Source organism: Tursiops truncatus, chromosome 8 (assembly GCF_011762595.2).
Source record: "Tursiops truncatus isolate mTurTru1 chromosome 8, mTurTru1.mat.Y, whole genome shotgun sequence".
Classification (NCBI taxonomy): Eukaryota; Metazoa; Chordata; class Mammalia; order Artiodactyla; family Delphinidae; genus Tursiops; species Tursiops truncatus.
The window spans coordinates 94513368-94536858 of NC_047041.1; the positions used below are offsets into that span (position 1 = coordinate 94513368).

Sequence of the window (23491 nt, forward strand, 5' to 3'; positions counted from 1 at the left end):
ACAACAAATGGCAGTTTGTGAAAACCATTATTTCTATGACTATTTCTCCTCCAGGCCATGCAGGCTGTGTCTGAAGGCATCCCACACAGGAGACCTCAGGGCTTATCTGGAAATGAGTCTTTACTCATTGGCTCTGTGTCACTGTCAGTGTGACGGTGTCCCCTGGGTTGACCGACATTGTCATTCTCCGCTACGGCTTTCAGAATAACCACACCCCTTTCCCCTAGATTAGGCTCGTCCTTTGTGCCCTCCCCAGGGGTCCCCAGGTTTGTGCAGCACATGCGTGATCCCCTGTAAGGAATGAATTCACTAACAGGTAAGTATAAGGCCTCCCTGGGGAATCCCAAAGTCATCATCCAGGGGCTCCCCACGGGAGACAGACTCTAGGTGGGCAGGTCTGAAGGGATATAGCGAGGAACAGAGGTGCGGAATATGCAGCACTGGAGCTCCTTGCCCTGATCCTTGGACCCTTGGTGCTTGCTTGCCATAGAGCTGAGAAAAAATGTGGCTCCCCTGGGCCCAGATCCATTCCTTTCCTCCGGGGTATTGGTCTGCCCTTCAGTTCTGGGGGCTCCAGAAACGTTCCTCAGAGCATCTGGAATATATATTCACTTTAACTGGTGATTGCCAAGACCAGCTCTGCTGGTTTTCTGTTTGTTCTGCTTAGCTATGGGGCCTAGGACTGGTCCTTGAAGACTGGGGATGCCCAGGACCCCCAGTGCCCCCTCTTTGTGCATGACCTGGGATGGGAATCCCCACCTGGACCTGCTCTTCAAGAAGCGGAGACTGGGGCTTCCTTGGTGGCGCAGTGGTTAAGAATCCACCTGCCAATGCAGGGGACGCGGGTTCGAGCCCTGGTCCGGGAAGATCCCACATGCCATGCAGCAACTAAGCCCGTGCACCACAGCTGCTGAGCCTGTGCTCTAGAGCCCGCAAGCCACAACTACTGAGCGCACGTGCCACATCTACTGAAGCCCACGCACCTAGAGCCCATGCTCTGCAACAAGAGAAGCCACGACAATGAGAAGCCCGCGCACAGCAATGACGAGTAGTCCCCCTCACCGCAACTAGAGAAAGCCCGCATGCGGCAACGAAGACTCAATGCAGCCAAAAATAAAAATAAATAAAATAAATAAATTTATTTAAAAAAAGAAGCAGAGACTGGATGAGGGCCAGTGAGAGTTAAAGGCTCCTCCCAACTCCTGAAAGCCTCCTGCTTGCTGTGCATCTTGTCCACTCCTAGAGTCTGGCACAGTGAAAATACTGTCAAACTGATCCAAGCTCAAATTCCCAACTCTCTTGCTTAATACCTGTGTGACCTTGGACAAATAACATAACCTCTCTGAGCCTCACCTTCTTTCTTTTTATGGTTAATTGTTTTTATTTTTTTTAATGTTTATTTATTTATTTGGCTGTGCCGGGTCTTAGCTGCGGCATGAGGGATCTAGTTCCCTGACCGAGGATGGAACCTGGGCCCCCTGCCTTGGGAGCGTGGAGTCTGAGGCACTGGACCACCAGGGAAGTCCCCTCACCTTCTTCACCTATAAAAGTAAAAATATTTTTGTATTTATACCTGTCTCACTTCAGGGTGTATTAAAGTTTCTTGAGAAACCCTACAGACAATGGAATTAAATGGCTATTAATAGAGGGAAAAGGATATGGAGAAGGGGGATTAAAAAGCTAAGATGAAGCCAGGGATGCAGTTAGTTTGTGAAATGCACCCCCATGAGACCCTGTTGCAAGAGGTGGGCCCCAGCAAACTCATCTCTGAGCTTCCTGACAGCCCAAGTAAAGAAGGAAAGGCAGTGAGCTATAAAATCCAGAGTGTCCATTAGATAGAAAATAGATAGAAAATAGATAGAAATTCCACCTCTGGGAATTCCCTGGCGGTCCAGTGGTTAAGGCTCCATGCTTCCACTGCAGGGGGCACAGGTTCGATCCCTGGTGGGGGAACTAAGATCCTGCATGCTGCCCGGCACAGGCAAAAAAAAAAATAGACCCACCTCTCGGAAGCAGCCAGCGTTTCTGGGCCCTGAAGTCAAAGAAAAAGTTCTCACCTGGGCCTTCCAAAAAAGGGCAAGTGGGGAGGGGAGGGTGTGTGCAGCAAGGGTGATACTATCTCCTAGGCCTTTCTGTGTTTGAAATAAAATAAAATGCCTGACGGTGACCCTCAGAGTGGGCTGCTATGGTAGGTGCTTCAAATGTGCCCACTTCCTTTTTCCTACTCAGTCCTCCATCTTCTCCCAGGTAAGAGTATCTGTGAGATCTCTCATGCACTCGAGCAGTCAGCTATTTAATCATTCAGCAAACACTTACTGAACACCTACTATGTGCCGGGCTCCGGATCAGGCAAACATCCGAATCACCCTAAACCTAGCTAGTATCTTCCCCGCTGTCCCCAGATTCTTAGTCTCAGAAGCCCTCTCCCTCCCCCTGCCACCCACCCTTTTGGGTCTCAGGGCTCTGCCTCCTCCCAAGTGTGCCCGTAAACCCCAGGGCACCCCGCTCCTGTGGCTTCCCCCTCATTCCCCACATAGCTTCAGGCTGTTCCCTCCGACCACCACATTCATGGAGCTCAGCCACGTGCAAAAGCACAATTAATATTCCACTCAGTCTCCCCCAGCCCAGCTGCCTATTGGAAGAAGATGGAAACCAGATTTGCAGCCGCACGCTCTGGCATGGATGTGCACAGGGGGGTGGGCCTGCTCTTCGGTGTGAACCGGCACTCTCTCCTCCAGAGGATTGTACATGTGCACGGATGGCAGGAGCCCCACATGTAGGTCCACACCTCCAGACACGGGATCATCCACCCAGCGGCATGTGTGCTCACAGTCACACCACCACAGGCAGCACACTCAGTTCCTGGCCAAATCGATGCCCAGAGAACACATGGGCTCCTCACACACAAGGCCTGTATTTGCTTTCTGGGCAGAGGGAGACAGAATCATAGCGGTTCAGAGCTGGTAGGATGGAATTTCAGAGACTATGCTATCCAAAACCCTCCTTTGACTGGGAAGAATCTGAGGCCCTGGCTTAACCTGGGTGGCGATCAGTCCCCGCTGAAGTGAACCGTGCCTGGTTGCATTTTAGCAAAGCCTTTGATTTAAACGCCTGATGCTGCCTCTCCGCTTCCTGGTGACGGGCCGTTCAGCCTCACCAGCCTTGGAGGTTGGGGAAACCGAGGCTACGGGGTAGGGTGGGGGTAGATCTACAGTGCAGTAGATCACAGGCAGAGTCAAGCCTCTGACTTTCCATGCCCCTGCCCTTCCCACAGTTCCAGCTCTGCAGCCCTAAGTGAAGCAGGATTGGCAGGGGAGTGTCCCCGACAACATGGGGGCTCACTGAGGCAAGAGGAAAGACTAGCCTTATTGACTTTCCTCCCTTGACTGTAGACTCAGAGAGCGAGGGAGATGGAGGACATAGTATGCCTGAGTGTATGTCTTAGGGGTTGGAGCCAGCAGCCTGGGTTATAGAGGCATCTAGAAGCAGAGTTGGTGCAGGTGATTTGAGGTGGAAGAAAGAAGGGTGAGATCAGAGCAGGGCCGAGAGCAAAGCAGGAAGCGGGTGGAGCTGTTCCCCAGGCAGCAGGCAGACCGAGGGCCAAGGGGTGGGCCTGCCTCCAGTCCAAAGATGGGACAGTAGAGCAGAAATTCAGGGAAAGAGAAGCTAAAATAATTACCAGGAAAAGGCGCTGGAAGGGAAACAAGTGTTTTTTTAGTCCTTAAGGAACTTCAGTCTTCAGAGAATTTGGAGAGGGAAAAAAATCTATCTTTAAGGCCCTTCTCCAAGGCAGAGTGGCTGGTGATTCACTCGCTGCTGAGGAAGGCCCTGGAAGGCCCTCCCCTCAGCGCCTGCCTCTCCCTAGTGAGCAAACCCAGTTCATCTGGGGTGAGTGGAAAGGGCCCTGGGTGAGGAGCCTGGAGGCCCGGATTTCAGTCCTATCTCTGTCTCATTGAAGCTGGCTGACCTGAGGAAAGCCTCTCATGGCTCGAGGCCTCGGTTTCCTGCAAAATAAAGGAGTGGTAAGTCATATAAACTCTCTGAGGCTCGGTTTTCTCCTCTGCAGACCGGGGATGATAATAATATCATGTTTCATCGAATCTAAGATGTCATCAATTGTACGCTACACCATTTTTTTTGTACTGTACGCTAAGAAGGAAGAAACACTGTCCATTCAAGTATAACATACTACCGATTATAAGACACATTCTGATTTCAGAGGTGTAAGTGTGCATCTCAGAATCAGTGAGTATGATATTTATCTCACAAGCTTGTTCCAAGCGTTAAACGAGGTAATATAAGTCAAGTATTTAGTGCCTGGCACAAAGCAAGTTCTCAATAAATGTCAGGTATTTTTATGGTTCCGGGGGGAGCAGGGAAGGAACCACAGGCCAAGGGGATGGAGAAGAGTGAGAGCTTGGGGCCTGAGGCCCACCTCCGCCCTCTTGGCAGGGTGCAACCCCAGGGACTCCACTTCTAGCCCTGTGGGGGGTACAGGGAGAGCAGCCATGAGGCCCATTTTAGGGAGCCACAAGAGAACAAAGGGCCCCCTTCTGTGCCCCGGAAGTCAGCCTAATCTCCAGGATGAATATGTTTTCATTTCTCAGAAGTTCCTGTTAGAGTGTGCCAAAGCGTTTTTTCCTTTACAATCCAGGCAAACAAGGCAGGTTTACTTTGGGCGACCTTCTCACCACCACCCAGAGCCTGCCTGCCAAGTGTAAACACCCAGCCTTGCACCCTCCTGGAGGCTCCAGGATGGAAGCCTGGAAAATCGGAGCTCCAGGCTTCCTAAAGAGGCAGGTCCTTCACCCTACCTCCCCCTATTCCCTGCGCCTCTCTCTCCACCTGACCTCCAGTGTCTGGAACAGGCAGGAAGCTTACCTCTGTCCCTTCCCTCCTGTGCGTCGCTGTGTGGGTTGGAGCATCTTTATGCGTTATGCTTCACAGCTGGAGCCACTGCTGAGCGCACCAACCAGACTTTCCTGAGGCCACAACCGGAGGGGCTACGGTCTGCGAGCTTTTCTTGACCTGGAGTATTTTGCAGCACCAATCTGGGCCTCCTTCCCCCGCCCCTTCAGATGTAGAGAAGGGGCCTGAGGCATCTGGGCCTCAAGCTCAGGACTGGCCTGGAGGAAGTAGACCCTCCCTGTTGGGTCAGAACCCAGACTGCAGACCTGGTGAGCTGTCTACTTTCCTCTGCTGGAAAATCTTTAAGAGATCTAGATACCGAAGGGATGACTGCTACAGAAGGCTTCAGGTGGGCCCTCTAACCTGAACAGGCACAATTCTTTTCACTACTTGAATAGAATCAGTGAGACCATAGTGACTGTGTATAGGGCCTTGGGGTTTCACATTCATCCTCTCTCTCCCATGTCACTGCCTGCCCCTCCCAGTCTTTCTCTTGCTTTCTCCTCTACTTGCTGTTCCCTCTATCTGGAATGCTTTTCCCTCCATTTTTGCCCCATAAATGACTCCAGTTCTCAGATCACACATCACTTCTTTAGAGAGGGCTTCCTTACCTACTCAATCATATCACACTATTTTATTTCCTTCATAGTCCTATTACTATTTGAAATTATCTTCGTAACATTTTTTTTTTTTTTTTTTGCCCATTCTTTCCTCATTCACTCTAGAACTTAAGTACTTAATCACGACTGTATCCCCAGGGCCTGGTCTAGGGACTGTTCACAGGTGCTCAATAATACTTGTAGAATGTGTGAACAAACCCCCTGCCATCCTTCTCTACTGTACGTGCCAGGCTCCACACTGCCCATTCCTCTTCTCTCCTCTCCCCGTCCCTTCCCCCCAGGATTTCTCTTGGGACCTCCTGCCTCTCAGACTCCACAGGAGGTGCTGGAACCAGAGTGTCTCCCCAGGATTATTTTCAATGGTTTCCTGGGGTGTTCACCTGGGTAAGAATCAGGAAAGAGAGGACACGCTAATCTTATTTATCTAAAACTGTATAATCTTCCCCAGTCACTTAAGTGGTGCTTATGTCTCTAATTACAGAGCAGGCTGGGAGGAACACAGGCACAATTTCCAGCCAACCTCAGGCAGAGGGGCACTTTTGTTCCTTCTGGGGACCTGCAGGGACTCCAGCTCGGGAGCCAGGACTCCAGACACCTGCAGTCGCAAGCTCACCCACCATGGACTGACTTGTCTGCCCAGCCAGAGACGGCAATCCCCCACGCCCACAAAGGATCAGCTACATTCTCAGTATCTGACTGCTCCCCAGTTGGCCAGAGGTGACACACTTGGGGAAAACTCCCATGGTCTCAGCACCCTAATTCTACCTGGCACTGTTTAGAGAGTGAACTGATTTCTTTTTGGCCCTGCCTAACTTCTCAGAGTTACATTGCTGGTGAACTGGTCCCCAGAGCATGGGCTGTATTCCCAGCTTCTCAAGAGCAAACTCTCCGGGAGGCCCAGGAGCTAATAGTCATATGACAATGTGGAGGGTCAGAACGTCATTCTCCAGAACTATGTCAACTGGATCAGGAGATGGGGGAAAGCCACATGCCTGCCCGCCCGCCCCAGGCAAACAGCTGCTATCTCAGCCTAGCTGTGTGCCCTTTCCCCACCTTGGCACTGAGAGAGCAATTTGGGTGACATCCCTGGCTTAACTGCGATGACATCTCTGCTTCTTAAAGGCTTTTGGTTCCTGAGCTAATTAAAAGCTCCAGACAGGGAGGACACACTTAATCCTATTAATGACTTCTGGGCAGGAACAGTGTGCCCAGCCCGCGGAGGGAGTGACTTTCTGACCACTTGCATTTGTTCAGGTGCCTGGTGATTGTTTATCAGCCCTTTCAAGAGATTAAGCTGTACTCTGGAGCGGGCCACTTAGGTAATGGATCCAGGGGGCCTGGGAGTGTCCTGTGACCAGGGAGCATGCAGCCAGCCTACATCTTGGCTCACGCAGAGCCCATGACTACTGTTCTCCAACTTCTTGCTCTTCAGAAACACTAGGGGTACTCGATGATTGATGAGAAGAGGGGTCCTTACCTCATCTCTCCTGTTCCCCCCCAGCACTTTCACACACAGGAAAGCTGGATACAGTCCTCGCCCTGAGGGATCTCAGAGTCCAGTGGGTTTATAGACACATGAGCAAACAATGACAATACTGTATTAGACTCAGCACATGGAGGTAAGCACACCATGCCCTGTGGGTGTATAGTGATGGTAACTGCTTCAGCCTGGGGGTCAGGGAAGGCTTCCTGGAGGAGGAGACCTGAAAATCTTCCCATTGAAAGGAGATTTGTTGAGGGGCCCAAGAGATGGAATTCCCTGACTTTGGATTTGGTTCAGGCCCTAGCATAAGCCTGGAAGAACAGAAATAACTCAGCTCCCTCGTGAGCTTATGGGAGTGTGGTTGGCAAAGCCTTAAGATGCTGAGGTTCAAGGAACACAGTTATTGGCTCTAGAACAATTTTGCTTCAAGCCCCTATCTTTTCAGAGAAAAAAGATTGGCAAGACTAGCTCGCAGCTGTCTCTTTAAAAGAGGAGGGACGATTCCTCAGGCCGCTCCTTCTCCTCATTAATATGAAATTATCGTGAATATTGATGTGGAGGAGTGGCGCCTCAGCCAGCTGGGCTAACCAGCCAAGGGGTTCCCGGTTTCACAGAGAGGAAAAGTGACAGAAGCCGTGCAGAGGGAGACGCAGAGAGAGCGGAGCGCCCGGCAGTCACCCAGTCTCGGGGGAGCGCTCAGCTCCCCCGCCCCCGGCTCCCACCCAGTCCGGGGGGCTCCTCAAGCCCTCAGCCCCACTCCCGGGCTCCCCATGGAAGCCAGCTGTGCCCCCGGAGGAGCGGGAGGAGGAGGAGTCGGCTAAATGCCCGCGGTGCGCCCGGGGCCCCTGAGCCCAGCCAGCTCTGCGCCGCTGCCCTAAGGCCTCCGCGCCCCCCGCGCCCCCTACCCGGGGCCGCGCAGCCTCTGCCCGCCCCTCCCCCGGGGCTCTGCCCGGGACCTGCCCCCCGCCCGCTTGCCAGCGCTCGGGCCGGAGCTCTGGGCCGGGCGCGCCGCCGCCCTGGAGTGAGGGAAGCCCAGCCGAAGGGGGTCTCCGGAGCCTGCCGCGATGGACGCCGTCTTGGAGCCCTTCCCGGCCGACAGGCTGTTTCCCGGATCCAGCTTCCTGGACTTGGGGGATCTGAACGAGTCTGATTTCCTCAACAATGCGGTAAGATGAAGAGTCTGTGTTTTCCTTCCACCACTCCTTACTCCTCTTCGCGGTGCACCTGGGGCCCCCTGAAGGACTGGACTACACAGCACTGGGCAGAAGTGGGGGAGGGGGCTCGGTGCAGGGTCCCCTTGAGAGACACGTGCTTAGAGCTCTGAGATTTGGTGACTAGATCCCTCGACACCTCCCTAGACCCCGAACCTGGAGCCTCTGAGCTTGCGCCCGTGCACGGTCCTCCTGGAGGCTCCGTCCATGGGTACATTGGCCTCGGCCTTCTAGGGGAAGGGAACGTCGAGGCGTCGGGGCCATCGGATCCACTGATACGACCTCAAGAAACACCAATTCTGCTCCCCCCCCCCAAGTCTTCTAATCGTCCTCCACCCACCCTGGGGTTCCGGGACCAGACTGGGAGCAAATTGGCGGCGCCCTTTCCTGCGCCCCCTTTAAGACCTCGGTGGCTCTGCGTCTGGTTCTCCGCTGGGGGGCGCACAGGGGAGTGTTCGAGGGCCAGAGACCAGACGCCCCTTGGGGGGCCAGAGGCCGACCCGGGTTTTGAGCCAGACCCGGAAATGTGGGGTGCTGCCCTGGCCTCCCCAGGAAGTCAGGCCAGAGATACCCCAGGGAGGGACCTCAACTGGTCAGGGCAGCACGGGGTGATCGCTCAGAAGGAGGGAGGTCTTTCTCTAGGTCTGTTTCTCTGTCCCTTATGTCTCCCTGACTGTCTCTCTCTCCCTGTGGCTTCGTGACTGTCTCTGTCTCCGGGCTTGTCCTTCTCTTTCTCTTCCCCTCCCTCCCTAAGGAAACGTGGCTTCTTTCTTCTTCCCTCCCTCCCTCTCTCAGGCTCAGCCCTAAGGCCCTGGGGGGCGGGGGGATGGGCTCGGTAATGGGAGAAAATCTTTGGGTTCAGAAGGGCCTGCCGGGTTGAAATGTGGGCTGCTTGGGGGATCTGGGGGGATTCCCCCACCCCATGCAGTGACCTGCCAGTCTCTCCCTCTTCCCCTCCTCCCCCCCAGCACACACACACACACACACACACACACACACACACACACACACACACAAACACACACACACACCCCCAGTGGTCATCTCAAGGGTCTCTATTTGCTGGCCTCTAACTCCTGGGACTAAGATAAACCTGGCAGACAAGAGCCAAATGCACTGAGAGTTAAAGGACTGGGCATCTTGGACTTCCACCTAAACTGTTCCAGGCTGCTGGTGGGGAACAAGTCCAGGGACGGGAACCTGAGTCAGGGAGGCATGGGGTGAGAGGTCTCCCGGTCCTCCATTAGGCAGTAGATCCAGGTCACCCTGCTCTCTAGGAAGGCCCCTGGTTCCAGTCAGAGAGAGCACACTTCTGCAGACAAGCCGAGGGGAAGAGGGGAGAGGGCTTGAACCAGCAGTGGGGAGACCTGGGTTCTAGTCCTGCCTCTGCTTCTGCCTTTCCCTGTGAGCCTGGGCCATGCAACCAGCTTTCCTTCCTGGTCCTGTTTCCGTGTCTGTAAAATGGGAAGAGGTTGGATCATTCTTTCTAAGGATGGTCTGGCACAGATCCTAGGAATGAAGTAGCAGGGATCTGGGGTTCCATACGCCCCTCCTGGAGTTGGTAACAGGTACTGGTCAGAGGGAGGGAGTTTGCTGCAGCGTGTACCTTTATGGGCAGAGCCCCCCTGTGAGGTTCCCTCAGCCCTCAGCAGCTCTGAGTTGGACTTTCTTCTGAATGAACTCTGCCGCCTACAGCCTCTTCCTGCTGCTCCATTCAGCCTTGCATCCCCAGCTGCTCATCTGGGCCTTGGTCCAGCACAGGAAAGGAGGCATGATCATGATCAGACAGTGGTATCCAGTACTGGGCCTGGGGAGGGAAAGCCCTGCTGGGAAAGCTCCTTATCTCAGGCCTAAGCAAGGCCAGGTGAGGCAGGGGGAGAGGAAAGAATTTCTAAGAGGAAAGAAAACTCCTGGGCTGGGAATCAGGAAATTTGGTTCTAGCTGTGCTTCTGCCACCAGCCAGCTGGGCAGTTCAAACAAGTGACTTTTATTCCTGAGGGCCTTGGATTCCTCATCTGAAAAATGGAGATACAGAAGCTTCCCCATAGTGTTATTATAGAGATTTAGTGAGAAAATTAATTAAAGATTAATGCAGGACGATGCCTGCCAGGTAAGTTTCCATAGTTAACATGCTCTGGAGACTAGATGGGGTAGTAGTAAAGAATACTCTGGTAGGAGTTGCTTTGTGACCCTGAGCAGGTCACCTTCCTTCTCTGGTGCCTCCATCGTTTAGATGTCTAAGGTCCCTCCCAGCTGGGACCCCATACCAACCCCATCCCCAACTCCCTCTTCATCCTGCATGAGGACAGGAAAGTGTTTCCAGGGTTAAAGATGGAAAGGGGTGAAGTTTGTGTGCTTCTCGGTCTGGAAAATGGAGGGTAGGTTATTCACTATCCTTAAAAATCCAGATAAAAGCCATAAAGTCACGGTGGAAACCGTGTGTGCTCTATTACTCTGTACAAAAGGCAAAAATCAAAAAGGATGCTTACCCTGAACACAACTGTGTAAGAAATATGCAATCGCTTGGACAGAGACAGGAGAATGAGTTGCATACTTTGCATAAGCCATGTGTGCTTAGAGGTGGCCAGGGGTGCTGTATTTTTCCTTCTGTGAGAATACCTTCATCCTATTGCAATCTTGTCTATGTGATTCTCAGAGACATCCCTCGGAAGGAGCTGCCCTTCCTGCCAGATGAGGGTGCTTCTCCTCCCATCCCCTCCCCACTCTCCCACAGTTCCTGACGTGGCCTCCCTAGAGCCGTCTTCCCTTGGACCCTGTGACCCCTCAGCCCCTGGGCAGGTATGAGAGAGGGCCTGGCGCTCAGAGAACTGGGATAAAGGACCAGAGGGAGAACAGGTCATGTCTCCAGAGAGAGACACTAGGTCCGTCCTCCGGCTCAGGGGAAAGGATGACTCTGGTTTCTTTAGAGGGAAATGGCTTTGGATCCCAGAGAAGCCCCATCTGGGAGGGTGTGGGGAGGAGGAGAAGGAGGAAGAGGAGTTCTGTTGTCTCAGAGGGGCACAGCAGGAAGCTGCAAGGATGTTTGCCCAGCACACTCATTCACCTCCCAGCAGCTGGTGAGGCCAGGTGTGGGAGTGACAAGGACCGGGGGCCAGCCCAGGGGAAGGGGGGTGGTGAGGGCTAAACCTGATCACTGCTCCTCAGGCCCCCAGCCTGGCTTCTCCTGAGCTGAGTAGGGAAGCAGAGAACCACTACCATTACTATTTCCACCACCCCAGCCTTTGGGGGATTTAGGGAGATTAGAGAAGTATGTGCATTTGGGTGTTCCTATGTCTGTGTGTGGGCCTTTAACAGCCCTTAAAAGGGGAGGGGTGCGGGCGCATGTGCCTGTGTTTCTCTTTAAATTCTCACCAACAGGAAAGAGGACCCAAGGGCCGAGGCACTCTGGTCTCCAGGTAGAATCCACTACAAAAGAACTAATAGAGAAAAACTAATGGAGGAGCCCAAATCTCAGCGCTCCCCTTCAGGAAGGGAGATCGCCCCAGACACCTCCTTCTCCTCTAAAACACTAAGTTTGTTTTGGGCAGCTTTTTATTTTGGTTTTGCTCCCCCCACTAGGATGTGAGCTCCTTGAGGGCGGGCGTTTAACTGTCTTGTTCACTGCTGAGTGCCCAGTACAGTGCTTGGCACAGAGGAGGCTTCAACCAACCGTTGCTGAATGAATCCTTTTTCCCTAACCCTCAGGCCAGCCCCACATTTTTTAAGGAAGAGGAAAAAGGATGCTCTCTACTCCCAGCCATCAGGGTACTGCGGCCCACACTGTCTCTGAAATTCAGGAAGGTTTCCAATGAGTTATCATTGCCTTGAGTCATCCCTACCCTTGGCACAGACCCCCACAACCCCTGGTGTAGGATAGTCTACAGCTGACAGATGCACAGCAGATTTGAACTTGTGGCTTAGGCTTCACCCTGAGCACCAGTTGGCTCTAGGGCTTCCATCTTCCCCAGTTTCCCCTTGTCCAGTTTGCGGGGACTCCTGGATCCACACTCACCCAGCTTAAAACTAAGTCTTTTCTAGACCTGCCACAGGGCCTTTGCACATACTATCCCTGACATCTAGAATGCTTTCCAGTTCTCTCCATCTCATCTTACTCAGTTCAAAGGAAGCCTCGTTAGAGAAGCCTCCCCAACCACCTCAAGTGGGACCCCTTATTGTTTTGTTTCAGTCCGTTGTTGTTGTAGTTGTTGTTGTTTTGGCCGTGCTGCACAGCATGTGGGATCTCAGTTCCCTGACCAGGGATCAAACCCTATGCCCTCTGCAGTGGAAGCACAGAGCCTTAACCACTGGACCGCCAGGGAAGTCCCTGTTTCAGTCCTTTGATTTCTTCGTAGCTCGTATCTCAATTTGCTGTTATTTTATCAGCTTATTATCCACTTCCTCTGTGAGAAAGCAAGTTCCCTAAGAACAGAGGCCATGTCAGTTGTGTTCATTGCCATAAACCTAGCACAGTACTGTGGCACAAAATAGGCGTTTAGTATAGTAAAACTCAACCATAAAACAATAAGCTGAGTCCAAAATTTTCAATCATACAAAATGTGGAGTTATGTTATTGTAGGATCAATGAAAAGTGGTATTTTTCAGTTGGTCTGTACTATCACAAAAAGCACAAAAGTAAAGATTGTGAAACCTTAATGCATATGCAGCAAACCAAGCTGAGGAAGTTCCAGAGGAGCACGAGGCAGTCACTTCTTTACCAGCCCCACAAAGATAAGAGCTTTTCCCACCTTTATTTGAGATGGGTCCCAGACATAGGACAGAAGCCAAGTTTTGGTCACATTGTAGTGTACTTTGCTCTATTTCAAGGGTCTACTGTATTTGTAGAGAAAATGACTTCAGACTCCCTTATAGGCAGTCCCTATAAGGGAAGGGGAGACTGTTTTTAAAAAGACAGGCCTGAGTGTTCAAGAAGTGTACTGATAATTCCAGAAGGGGCCCTGGATTCTCAGGTCCTGGCCTAGCCAGCCCTGAGGGTGATGCGGACTGGGTCCCACAAAAATGCTGCCTGTGTCCCCATCTGCTGTGAAGTCCCTCCGGCTTCCCTGGACCAGCTGGGAATTCGCTTGGTTATTTTTCAATACATACATCCGTCCTTTAACAACTGGGAACTAAAGGAGCGCCAGTGTTGGTCACTGTGCGGAATGACCTCCAGCCACTCACAGCCAAATGAGAGAGACAGAGAGGGAAGCAGACAGAGCAGCACCGCGGGGTGCCATGATGCAGCAGAGCATGATGGGAGCCCAAAGAGGAGCCTCCAGCCGGGCTGGAGATCATGGAAGGTTCTCAGAGGAGGTGACCTCCCCACCCTCCCTCTCCAATGTCACCATCCCTATAGGCAAAGGAGTTATTGGAAGGTATTTCGGCAGGGAGGACTGGGGCCGTGTCCCTTTTGCTGAGCCTGTTATATAAGCATCACTGGCCCCTGTGCAGATGAGAAAACTGACACTTGCAGAGGAGGGGACATCTGCATGCTGTTCTCGGGACAGGGCCCCATGGAGTCAAGGAGGAGAAATCACCATCTTCTCTCCCGCTCTTGTTCTGGTTTGGACTTTGCCCTCCAGGGCAGGAACGTTTGGGATCTCAGATATCCGAGGGGCTCCGCTGTCACGCTCACTCACTCCCATCCTTAGGGCACCATGGATGCCTAGAGCTTTAAGGGCAGAGCCAGCACGTTGCCTGGCCTGTCAGAGGAGAGACCACACATCCCATCCCCTGCCCTCTCCTCATCCTCACTCTAGGATGCCACTCCCCGGCCCACCTGGGAACTTGGACCTTTGCTCTCTGCAGTTTCCAGGACTCCCCAGGAGGGTCTGTTTCTGTCTGGCCTGGCCACTGTGCCAGGACAGGGGAGGACGAAGGCCAGCCCCGCTTTGTGTCTTCCCTTCCCCATACGATGTGCCTCCTGCAAGTCCTGGTACCAAAGCCCTCTCAGAGCATCCCTCTGTGGGACCTGGCTTGCTCTTGAACCTCCCTCAAGAAACCAGCTCCAGATGCTGGAGAACAGGCTGTTCTTCTGGAAGTCTCAGCGCTCCAGGGGGCAGGATGGAGGAAGAAGATTTGGGTGGAGTTAAGTCAAGACCATGAGCATTGCTCTGGCTGGAACACGAAGTAACCCGCTTCAGCAGGCAGAGCAAATGGTAGAACTGGGGAGCAGGACTGGGCAGAAGGTAGGCATGAGGATGTCTGGTTCTGGGGAAGCTGGGAGGGGCAAGAAACAGCCCAGAACTCTGACCATCAGAGAAAATAGATCAAGGGTGATTTCCTTGGAATGTCAAAATCCTGATCCTTATGAACTGGACATACCACATCATGAGCGAGGCCAACTTGACAGCTGGAGGAATATTGGGCTTCTCTGCTGCCGGGCTGAAGGTGCCGCTTCTCCCAACTCTCCCGGGACAGAGCCCTCACTGCAGCTTCCTTGGCCCTTGGCCCAGGAGCCATTTCACCCATCACAGAGAGGCTGACACATCTGGGCTGGGCTGTGTGGTCTGACAGAACAGCTGGACAGCAGCAGCTGTCCCCCTCTTCTTCTTCCAAAAGAATAACAAAAATGAAAGCAGCAGTGGAGTAAGGCAGGCTCTTCAGGCCCTCACGGAGAGCCAGGAGGCAGTTTGAAAGCAGCAATTGAGGGGACTTGCTGGGGAGGCAGACAGGCCCAAGCCTTTTCCTATGTGTTCCCTGCTGCCTAGAATGTTCTCACCTCTCCTCACCTCATCTCCCTAACTCTCTGTGTGACCTTGGGCAAATCACTTCCCCTTGGTTTCCTCATTGCTGAACTAGACTGAGAGTTCTTTGAGGGCAGGGAGTGTCAGGCAATTGTTTTTATCTATTCACTAGTTATAGCTATAGTGACTGGGTGCTCAGGAAATGTTTATTTATTGAATAGATGGAAGGAAGGAATGAGAAGCGGTGATGGATGGATGAACGAGTGGGTGGATGGGTAATGGGAGAAAGGACACTCCCACACTTCAGCTTTGATGGTACTTTTCTTTTTTTAGGTGGATTTTATTTATCAAGTAGCGACTCTTAACCTAAATCCTACCTCTACCCTTCACTCTATCATGATGGCCTTTTCTTTTTTCTTTTTTTTAAATTTTTATTGTAGTTGATTTACAATGTTGTGCTAGTTTCAGGTGTACAACAAAGTGAATCAGTTATATATATATATATATATATATCTCCATTCTTTTTCAGATTCTTTTCCCATATAGGTTATTACAGAATATTGAGTAGAGTTCCCCGTGCTATACAGTATGTCCTTGTTAGTTATCTGTTTTATATATAGTAGTGTGTATATGTTAATCCCAATCTCCTAATTATGGTGGCCTTTTCTATTATGAAATATATCATGCACATAAGAGAATATATATAATGCATGTGTATGAATTACAAAGTGTAATAAAATGGATACCTGGGTACTCACTACCCAGCTAAAGAAATCGACCCAGCTCTCAATATCCTGGGCTCTCAAAGTTGCATGAGCTTGGGGAAAAGTTGAGCTGTAGACTCTAAATCCATTCCACTCTGGGCAGATTCTGAACAGAAATTCTCCTGAGACCTGGTGTCTATCCCCAGACCCCACCTGACCAGACAGCAAGTCCACAGGTCAGAAGGCAGATACCCCGACAAGTGCTGGGGAGCCAAGCCATACCTGAGGTGGTGTGGGGTGACCATTAGTGGTTGGTTTTAGCCCTGCCCAGACCTGGGAGCAAATCCTGGCTCTCATCATTTGTCATCTGTGTGAGCTTGGACAGGTGCCTTAACCTCTCTGAGCTTATTTTCCTCATCCATTAAGTAAGGATGACTGTAGCACACAGGGTTCTTACAAGGACTCAGTTAGACAACTCTTGCAAAGAGCCTAGCACAGTGCATGGCACACGGCAAGCCCTCTATAAACAGTAGTTGTTGCTGCTGTTTTCATTCTGATTGTTGCTGTCCCTGCCCAAAAGGACGGTCCTCAGCATTGGACTGCCCTTGGAGGAATGTCCCATCTTCATCCCTTTGTTGACCCCTAACCATAGGGATTTTATTTGCCTACCTGTTGGACCTCTCTGGAGCTGAAAGGCTGTTTTCTTTGGGTAAAGGCAAAAGACCCCAGGCCTCTTCTCAGGGCTATGTCTTTCTGGGCATCAGGAGAGGGATGGCCAGGGATGAGCAAATCTGGGGCCCCATGTGAGGACACAGTGCCTGGAATGGGGGACCATATTTTGTATCTGGCCCTAGGTGCTGGGATGGGACAGCAGGAAATCGATCATTATTCCTTCAACATCCAGTGTTGTCATGTGTGCTTAAGAGCACACGCTCTGCAATCAGAGCTTGGGTTCAAATCCTGGCTCAGCCACTTGCTAACTGAATAAACTGGGTAAGCTACTTAACTTCTCTGTGCCTCAGTTTCCTTAACCATTCAATGGCAGTACTAATAGTAGCTACCTGATCTTCTGAAACTTAAATCAGGTACTGCATGGAAGGAACTAGAACAGTGCCTGGCATATAAATATTAGCTATTATTGTTATTAGGTATACTGTATGCCAGTCCCTGTGTGAAGCCCTGCAGAGGGTTCGAGGATGAAATCCATCCTATATCCTACCCTCAAGGTGGTTAAAGTTTAGAAGGAGAGATGGGTCCCATTGTGGATAATTAGAGTTCAAGGCATCATATTAACCAGTGGCTGATGAATGCTTCAGTGGTATAAGATGGAGAGGACTCCTCCAGCTGGGTGATCAAGGAAGGCTTCCTGGCGGAAGCAGCACTGAGTTGGGCCTTAAAGGCTGATAGGAGTTAGAATGAGGAGATAAAAGGCAAAGGCCTTCCAGGCACAGGGAATGGTACCAGCAAAGGCCCTGCAGCCATGCAGCTTACAGCAGATTTAAGGAACTGGGAGCAGTCATCCAATGAGGCTGGAGGGAAAGGAAAGATGAGGGGTTCCAGCTATAGTGGAAAGTTGAGATCAATTTGTGACAAACCTTGAATGCTGTGCTTAGGAGCTGAGAGTTTTTTCAGCAGGCAGAAGGGAGCCAGTGATAGTTCTCAATGATAGTTCTGAGCTGGACAGGGCAGTGGTCCCAGCTCCCCTGAACCGTGTCAGTGCTAGGAGGTCTAGAGTCCATTAGGGCATCCCAGCTGTCAGCCTGTCTGGATGATCACGGCCTCTCCCCCAAGACAGCATTGTGGGCTCCTCTCTGTGCCCAGAGCAGGCCGAGGCAGCAACTGACCCCAGGTCCCTTCTCTCCTCTGATTTCTACCCCCTGCCCTGATGTCACTCTCACACTGGCCAGGAGCACCAGTTCCCTTCTGGCTCTCTCATCCCCAGCACTTGGGGCCAGGCTGGCCTGGGGAGGCCCAAGGCAACTCCACCCTTGCGGAGACACAAGCTGTCCCTCTTTGGGGCTGAGAGCTCCAGTCTGAACCATGTCGTGCCTCCTGGCCCAATCCCAAGACCCTAATGGGGTTCCCTCACACTCTCAGGACCCTCCAGTATCAGGCAAAGCACGTCCCCATTGATCCCAGCGGCCTAGAAGGATCTGAGCCCTCCTTCTGAGCCCAGCCCAGCTTGGCACCTCCTCTCCTTGGCCCTCCCACCCATCAACTGGGACAAGATACCCAAAGCCCCTTTCATCATCCTCCCGGAGAAGAGGCCCAACCCTGCCCTCTACCACCCCAAAGCCTTCACCCCTTTCTCTCCCAGGGCTGCAAACCAGTTCCACATTTGCGATCTGGCAGGCACTATCTGCTCAGAACTTTCCCCTCCCAGTTAGCTCAGGCTTCCATCTCCCCGCCCCCGCACCCTTCATAGTCAGACCAGGGGGTCTGCAGAAGGGGAAGGGCTCTTGCCTCTGGTGACCCCTTCAGAGGTCTGAGAGGCAGCTGGACTGTGGCAAGGAACCAGAGGGACAGTGGACACGAGGCTCTCCCAGGGAGAGATGAAAGAGGAAGGGTAGGAGGCGGGGCAGAGGCAGAACTTGAGCAAGCATATGAGGGGATGAGGGCTTGGGGGTGGTGAGGGAAGGAGTGAGGTGGTTCCCAGCTCAGCACATTCCTGAGACATCTGGACGTGCTGGAAGGGCCCCAGCTGGCCTGCATGGCTGTGGCTCCAGCTTCTCTGCTCTGTGATGTCAGGACCCAGCATTTCCCCCTCCTCTCATAGTCCCGCTGGCCTGGGGTCCACCTTGGGGCTGAGGTGGACCCTCAGCCTGGGGTCTCCTCCCTGGACCTCTCACCTCCAGTAAGCAAGAAGCCCCTAGGGCAGTGGAGGAAATGCCTGAGTCAGAGGAGGGCCCGGGCCTGATGCAGGAGGCAGCCATGGAAGACCCAGGGGTTTGCCCATGCGACTGACTCAAGGAGATTCCTCCTTTGGGCTGGTGCCTGCCCCCTCCCTTCTCCTTGGAAGGGAGATGGAGACAGAGGAAAGACTCTGGGAATGGCTGCTTACCTTGAGCTGTGTGATCCTGGGCAAGTCCATTCCTTCCCTTGGCTCTCAGTTTTCCTATCTGTAATAATAATGATAATAATAATAATAATAATAGCTACATTTGAAAAGAGCCTTCTATGTGTCTTGCATTGTACAAAGCACTTTACGAATGTTGTCTCATTTAACCCTCACAGCAACCTCACAGGTGGCGTAGATATAAGTTCCCCTATTTCATAGCTGAGACAGAGGCTCAGAAAGGTTAAGTAACTTGCCCAAGGCTACACAGTAGGCAGCAGAGCCAGGATTAGAACTGGATCTGTCTGCCTCTCTTGCTTATAACCATTGAACTACATTGCTTCTACAAGTAAACGGGGATGGACCTAATGATGCCAGAATTCCTTTCAGCTCTAAAATTGTAATGATTTCTTTTGGCTATCCTGGGGCTCTTCAAGAAGGGCAGGGGCAGGCATTAGTCACACACTGGGTGGGGGAAGGAGGGCAGAGTCAGATGGCTTTGAAGCATCAGATCGGTCAGGAATCTTTGGAGGTCCCCTCCTTGGAGCCCCAGGGAAGTCCAAACCCCAGGGGCTGGAGTCACAGCCTGATCCCCAGCCGAGCCCAGGGGTCCCACACCTTCCCTGAAGGAAGGGAGTAAATAAGGAGAGAGAATGCAACTTCTTCCAAAAATAAAACCTGAGGACAACTCAGACAGGCCCAGGACCGCTGAGGAAGCCAGAGGCCGAATGCTGAGTGCACAGAGGAGAGGGAAGAGGCCAAGGGAATTCCAGCCAGAGCCTGGTGGCAGGCTCCAGCCCAAGAGGGCCTTCCAGCTGGCCAGGGGCCGGAAGAGCAGCTCGGCCGGTTGGCCACTGGGCTTCGTTTATCCTCTGGGACCTGGCCTAACCCTGGGGACAGTTCCTCCAGAGCTGAGTTGGGGGCTGTGGTCCCCAGGTACCTGGTCCGGCTGGGGCTTAAGAGCAAAAAGGCCTTGGGAAAGAACAACCCAGAGAATGGGTGCAACGGGCCCCACCAGGGAGGAGCCGAGGGAAGGCGTCCAGGCGTATGGAAACTGCCTGGGGCAGAAGCAGGCTGGCAGCAGAGCGGAACTCAGGGCAGTCACTCCTGGAGGCTCAGCTGCAGAAGGAAAGGCCTCAGTCCATTTGCTCACTGGCACATTCCTTCATTCGCCCACTCAGTCACTCAGCAAAGAGCTGAGCACCTACCATGTGCTGGGACCAGTGCTAGGCTTTGGAGACACAGATGAGAATTGGACACAGCGAGACACAGAGGTGACATGGCTGGATCATTTCAAGCTATACTAAGGAAGTTGGAAACTAGCCTAAGGACAGAGGAAGTCATTAGTGGATAGTGAGCAGGGGAGTCACATGGTCATATTTATGTTAGAAGATCCCAAGGTGGAGAATGTTCTGGAGACAGATCAGAGTTCAAGCCTTGCACCTACCTTCATAAATGGGTGGTCACACCACTAGTCAGGAAGCCCTTTGGGAGCAGGAACTGGGCTTTGTTCATCTCTGTATCCACAGGGTTGGGCACACAGTAGGTCCTCAGTAAACACTGAACAAATGCACGAGTGATGAATAAGTGGATGGGACTAGATGCCCTTATTCTCCAGAGGCCCCCAGCGCCAGCCCTGGCACTTAGTCTCCAGTGTCCTGATCTGTCCCACAGGGATCCTCCGGCTACTGCCTATGGACCAACATCTCCAGCAGCCAGACCCTGGGCTGCTGTGCCCTCAGTGGTGCCAGTCACAGCTAATCCCAGCCCTGGGCGGCGGCACTAGCGGCCATCGCTTCCTTCTGCCCAGACAGTACCTGGTACCCACCCCAAGGCTGCGCCACAGCACATGGACCGCCCGGTCAGAAGATGCCAGGGGCTGGCTGGGAACTTGAAGGCCAGCTCTTCACTTTCCTGAGGGACCTGTGGTCTGGCCAGGGAAGGGCTACCACAGTGTCAGGAGGGGGAACTGGAGAGCCAGACTAACAGGGCTGGGGGCTGCAGAGACCGTGGACCCTGCTCTGCACAGCGGCAGCCTGTGGCGGGCACCAGCCTGCCCTTTCCTCTCCCACTTCTTTTCTCCAGCACACAGGCACGGAAGAGCTCAGTTCCCATGGTACCTCTTCCTCCAGTCCCAGCCCTCACCGTCCCAGCCCCAGGCAAGCCCGGGACTCCCAACGCTCCCTCGCTGGGGGTCACATGACTCAGGCATGTGGCTTGGCACAGTCCGCATTCAGCGCTGTGGTGTTGTGAGATGTTGTGTGTGTTTGTGTGAGAGTGTGCATGCCCACGTCTGTGACCGTGACTGTCTCGGGTAACTGCACGTATGTGTGTGTATGTGCGCACATGGGAGTCTGTGTCTGTCTGATCACATCTGAGGAGTGTTTCCTTGTTGGGTCTGTGTCAGTGCCTGCCAGTGTCAGCCTGTGTGAGCCCAGAGAGTGTGTATGTGCATTAGTATCTGTGCCAGGCTGTATAGGGAACAGTCTGAATGTGTCTAAATGTGGGGATCTTATGTTGTGTGGTGTCAGGAAGATGGTGTTTCCCTGTGTAAGAAAGAACCTCACAGCCCACGTCTGTGTAGCATGTGCGCACATGCACGCGCGCGCGCGCACACACACACACACACACACACACACACAGGGAAGCATTTCTGCTTATTTGGACTCGGGCTCTGTGGTGAAGAGTTTGGTAGGGGGAAAATATGAAACCTCAGCAGCCGCCTTCCCCGGGCCTGTGGGGAATGGGGGATGAGAGTGAGGTTGGAGGCTGGAACAATGTGCTTCCCTTCACCCCTGTGCCCTGCCAGGAAGGCTCAGGGAGGGGCTGGCTCCAGGGATGAGGAAAACTGGCTCTGTCCCTTCACAGTCCCCAGAGATGCCAGAGCAGAGGAAAAGAGGCCACTTTCTGACGACTAGTCCACTCCACCCTATGCCTGCCACCCCTGCCTCAGTAGGAACACAGACTCTGTTGGGGAATGGATGGGGCAACAGGCCTAGAGAGGAGACACCACCTGCCCCTGCCCAGGTCTCACAGCACAGATGGATCTTGAACAGGGGCCTCCTGAGTCTGAGTCTAGGGCCTTTTTTCCTTCCTAGGACAGCCTTCCAGTCTAGCTCTGGGAAGATGCCTGGATCTCCCCCTATCCCCAAATGACTGGATGGTGATGCTTCAGGACTAGGAGGACCACTGGGTACCCAGGGGCCCACCTCCCTTCCCCAAGCCCCTCCCTGCTCTCTCTTGACCCTACCCCCCACCCCTCACCGCCACACACAGGGCACAACAGTGACTCAGACTGGTTGCCCTTCAGCTAGAAATGGGGGCAATTTTCTAGTGACCACGAGGCAAGTAACCGTCCCGGAATGTATGGGTCAGTGGAGGAGGTGGGGGGGGGGCTAACCTGCGGGGGAGGGGAAGGGGAAATGTGAGAGGACTCTCCTCCCATCGCTCCCCAGAGCTCACTCTCTCGGAAGGAATGTTCGGGCTCGGCATTCCCCCCACTCCTTATCCCACAGCTCAGCCTGGACCCACTCCGGCCTCCTCCCTCCTTCCCCCAAACACAGACTGAATCAGCCTGGATTGGGGAGGGGGAGAAGCCCGGGATGCGGGTGCAGGCGCCGAGGGGTAGGGACCAGAGAGAAAGGGGCGCTCTCAGGCTGCGGCAGGTGGGGAAACCTCTTTCCCACACACACCCTCAGGTGACAGCCGCGTCCCCAGAGCTTTTCCTTCTCTCTGCATCGACCCCCAGGGAGGAATTAGAGGAGGGGAACTGAGAGGAGCCTCAGACGGCGCTATTACCGCCCTGGAGTGTCCCACCTCCCCCTACCTGGGACAGAGACTCCCGTTGCCCCATCAATGCGCCCAAGGTAGGATTATTCGAGGAGGGAAGGAAGTCGCTGAGCTGGAAGAGCCGCGAAGGAATTTAAGAATTGGGGCCTGGCCTCCCCTCTGTCTTCACTTCCTCGGGCTCCCGGTGCAGGGTCGAGGCCACACAGCTGGTAAGGGTCTTAGGGCACCACAGAACTGCCAGGCGCACCTGAAAGCTCAAAGGGGCCATTTCTGCCTCTGCCTCAGGTGCAGAAAGGGACACAAGACAAACACACTCTAACCTTGCGCAGCTCGCGCCTTCGGCGGAGGCCGCGAGCCCTCCCCCGCGCGAGCAGTGCCCTCGTCCCGCCCCCTCCCCGCGGCTCCAGCGGCGGGTGTCTCGCAGCCTCCTCCCATTGGCCACGACCTCCGCAGATCCGACCAATGAGCATGCTGGGTTCCGGCGCGGGGCGGCCCCCCGCGCGCCGGCGTTAACCTCTCTTGGGCCACGTGGGGCCGACTGGACACTCTCCTTTAAACTTAAAGGGTCGGCGACTGGGACCCGGCTCCGGGAGGAGATGCTGCGGAGGGGGAGGGGTGCGCGGGGCTGAGAGCCCGAGAGCTCGGGACCTGTCCTCCAAGAGAGGGGAGCCGGCGCCGGCTGCGCGTGGCAGCCGGGAAGGAGCTTACATTGGCAAGACTGTTGGAAAAAGTCTTCAACAAGGAGGGAAACAAATCATAATATTTCCTTCTCTGGCTTCCCACCCCAGTTGCTTGGAAAGGCAACCCCGGTAGAACGCTCACCCCCAGTAGAACCCTATCCCCCTCAGAACGTTGATTCGCTGCCCCAATCGTTTTCCATCAGGTAGTCTGAAACCTGAACTTTTTGTGTGTGAACTGGAGAAAGAGCTGGGTGTGGTTTTGGGGGGGTGGGAGAAGGGACAAGGGGCCTTGCTCAAGCTGAGGAGGCCTGAGATCTCCAGAGGGGGCTTTCCAGGGCTGGGGGGAGGGTGGGTACAG

The 23491-nt window shown here is 53.5% G+C and overlaps 1 protein-coding gene and 1 long non-coding RNA gene across 3 annotated transcripts in view; one reads left to right on the forward strand and one right to left on the reverse strand.

Moving 5' to 3' along the window:
* The window catches only part of LOC141279386 (uncharacterized), a 126009-nt gene extending 105442 nt beyond the window's left edge, over positions 1-20567 (reverse strand). The window contains exons 1-3 of the long non-coding RNA XR_012333527.1: positions 20493-20567; positions 20112-20224; positions 18671-18728 (exon numbers count right to left, since the gene is read on the reverse strand). This is a non-coding gene — a long non-coding RNA (uncharacterized lncRNA). The remainder of the gene's footprint in view (positions 1-18670; positions 18729-20111; positions 20225-20492) is intronic.
* Positions 7615-23491, forward strand: part of CREB3L1 (cAMP responsive element binding protein 3 like 1) — a 35111-nt gene continuing 19234 nt past the window's right edge. Inside the window, exon 1 of one of the 2 annotated variants that reach the window (XM_073808841.1) lies at positions 7615-8177. In XM_073808841.1, the coding sequence (XP_073664942.1) occupies positions 8076-8177 (102 nt within the window). In that variant the 5' untranslated portion in view covers positions 7615-8075. The remainder of the gene's footprint in view (positions 8178-23491) is intronic. The other variant, XM_033860560.2, reaches the window with a different exon arrangement.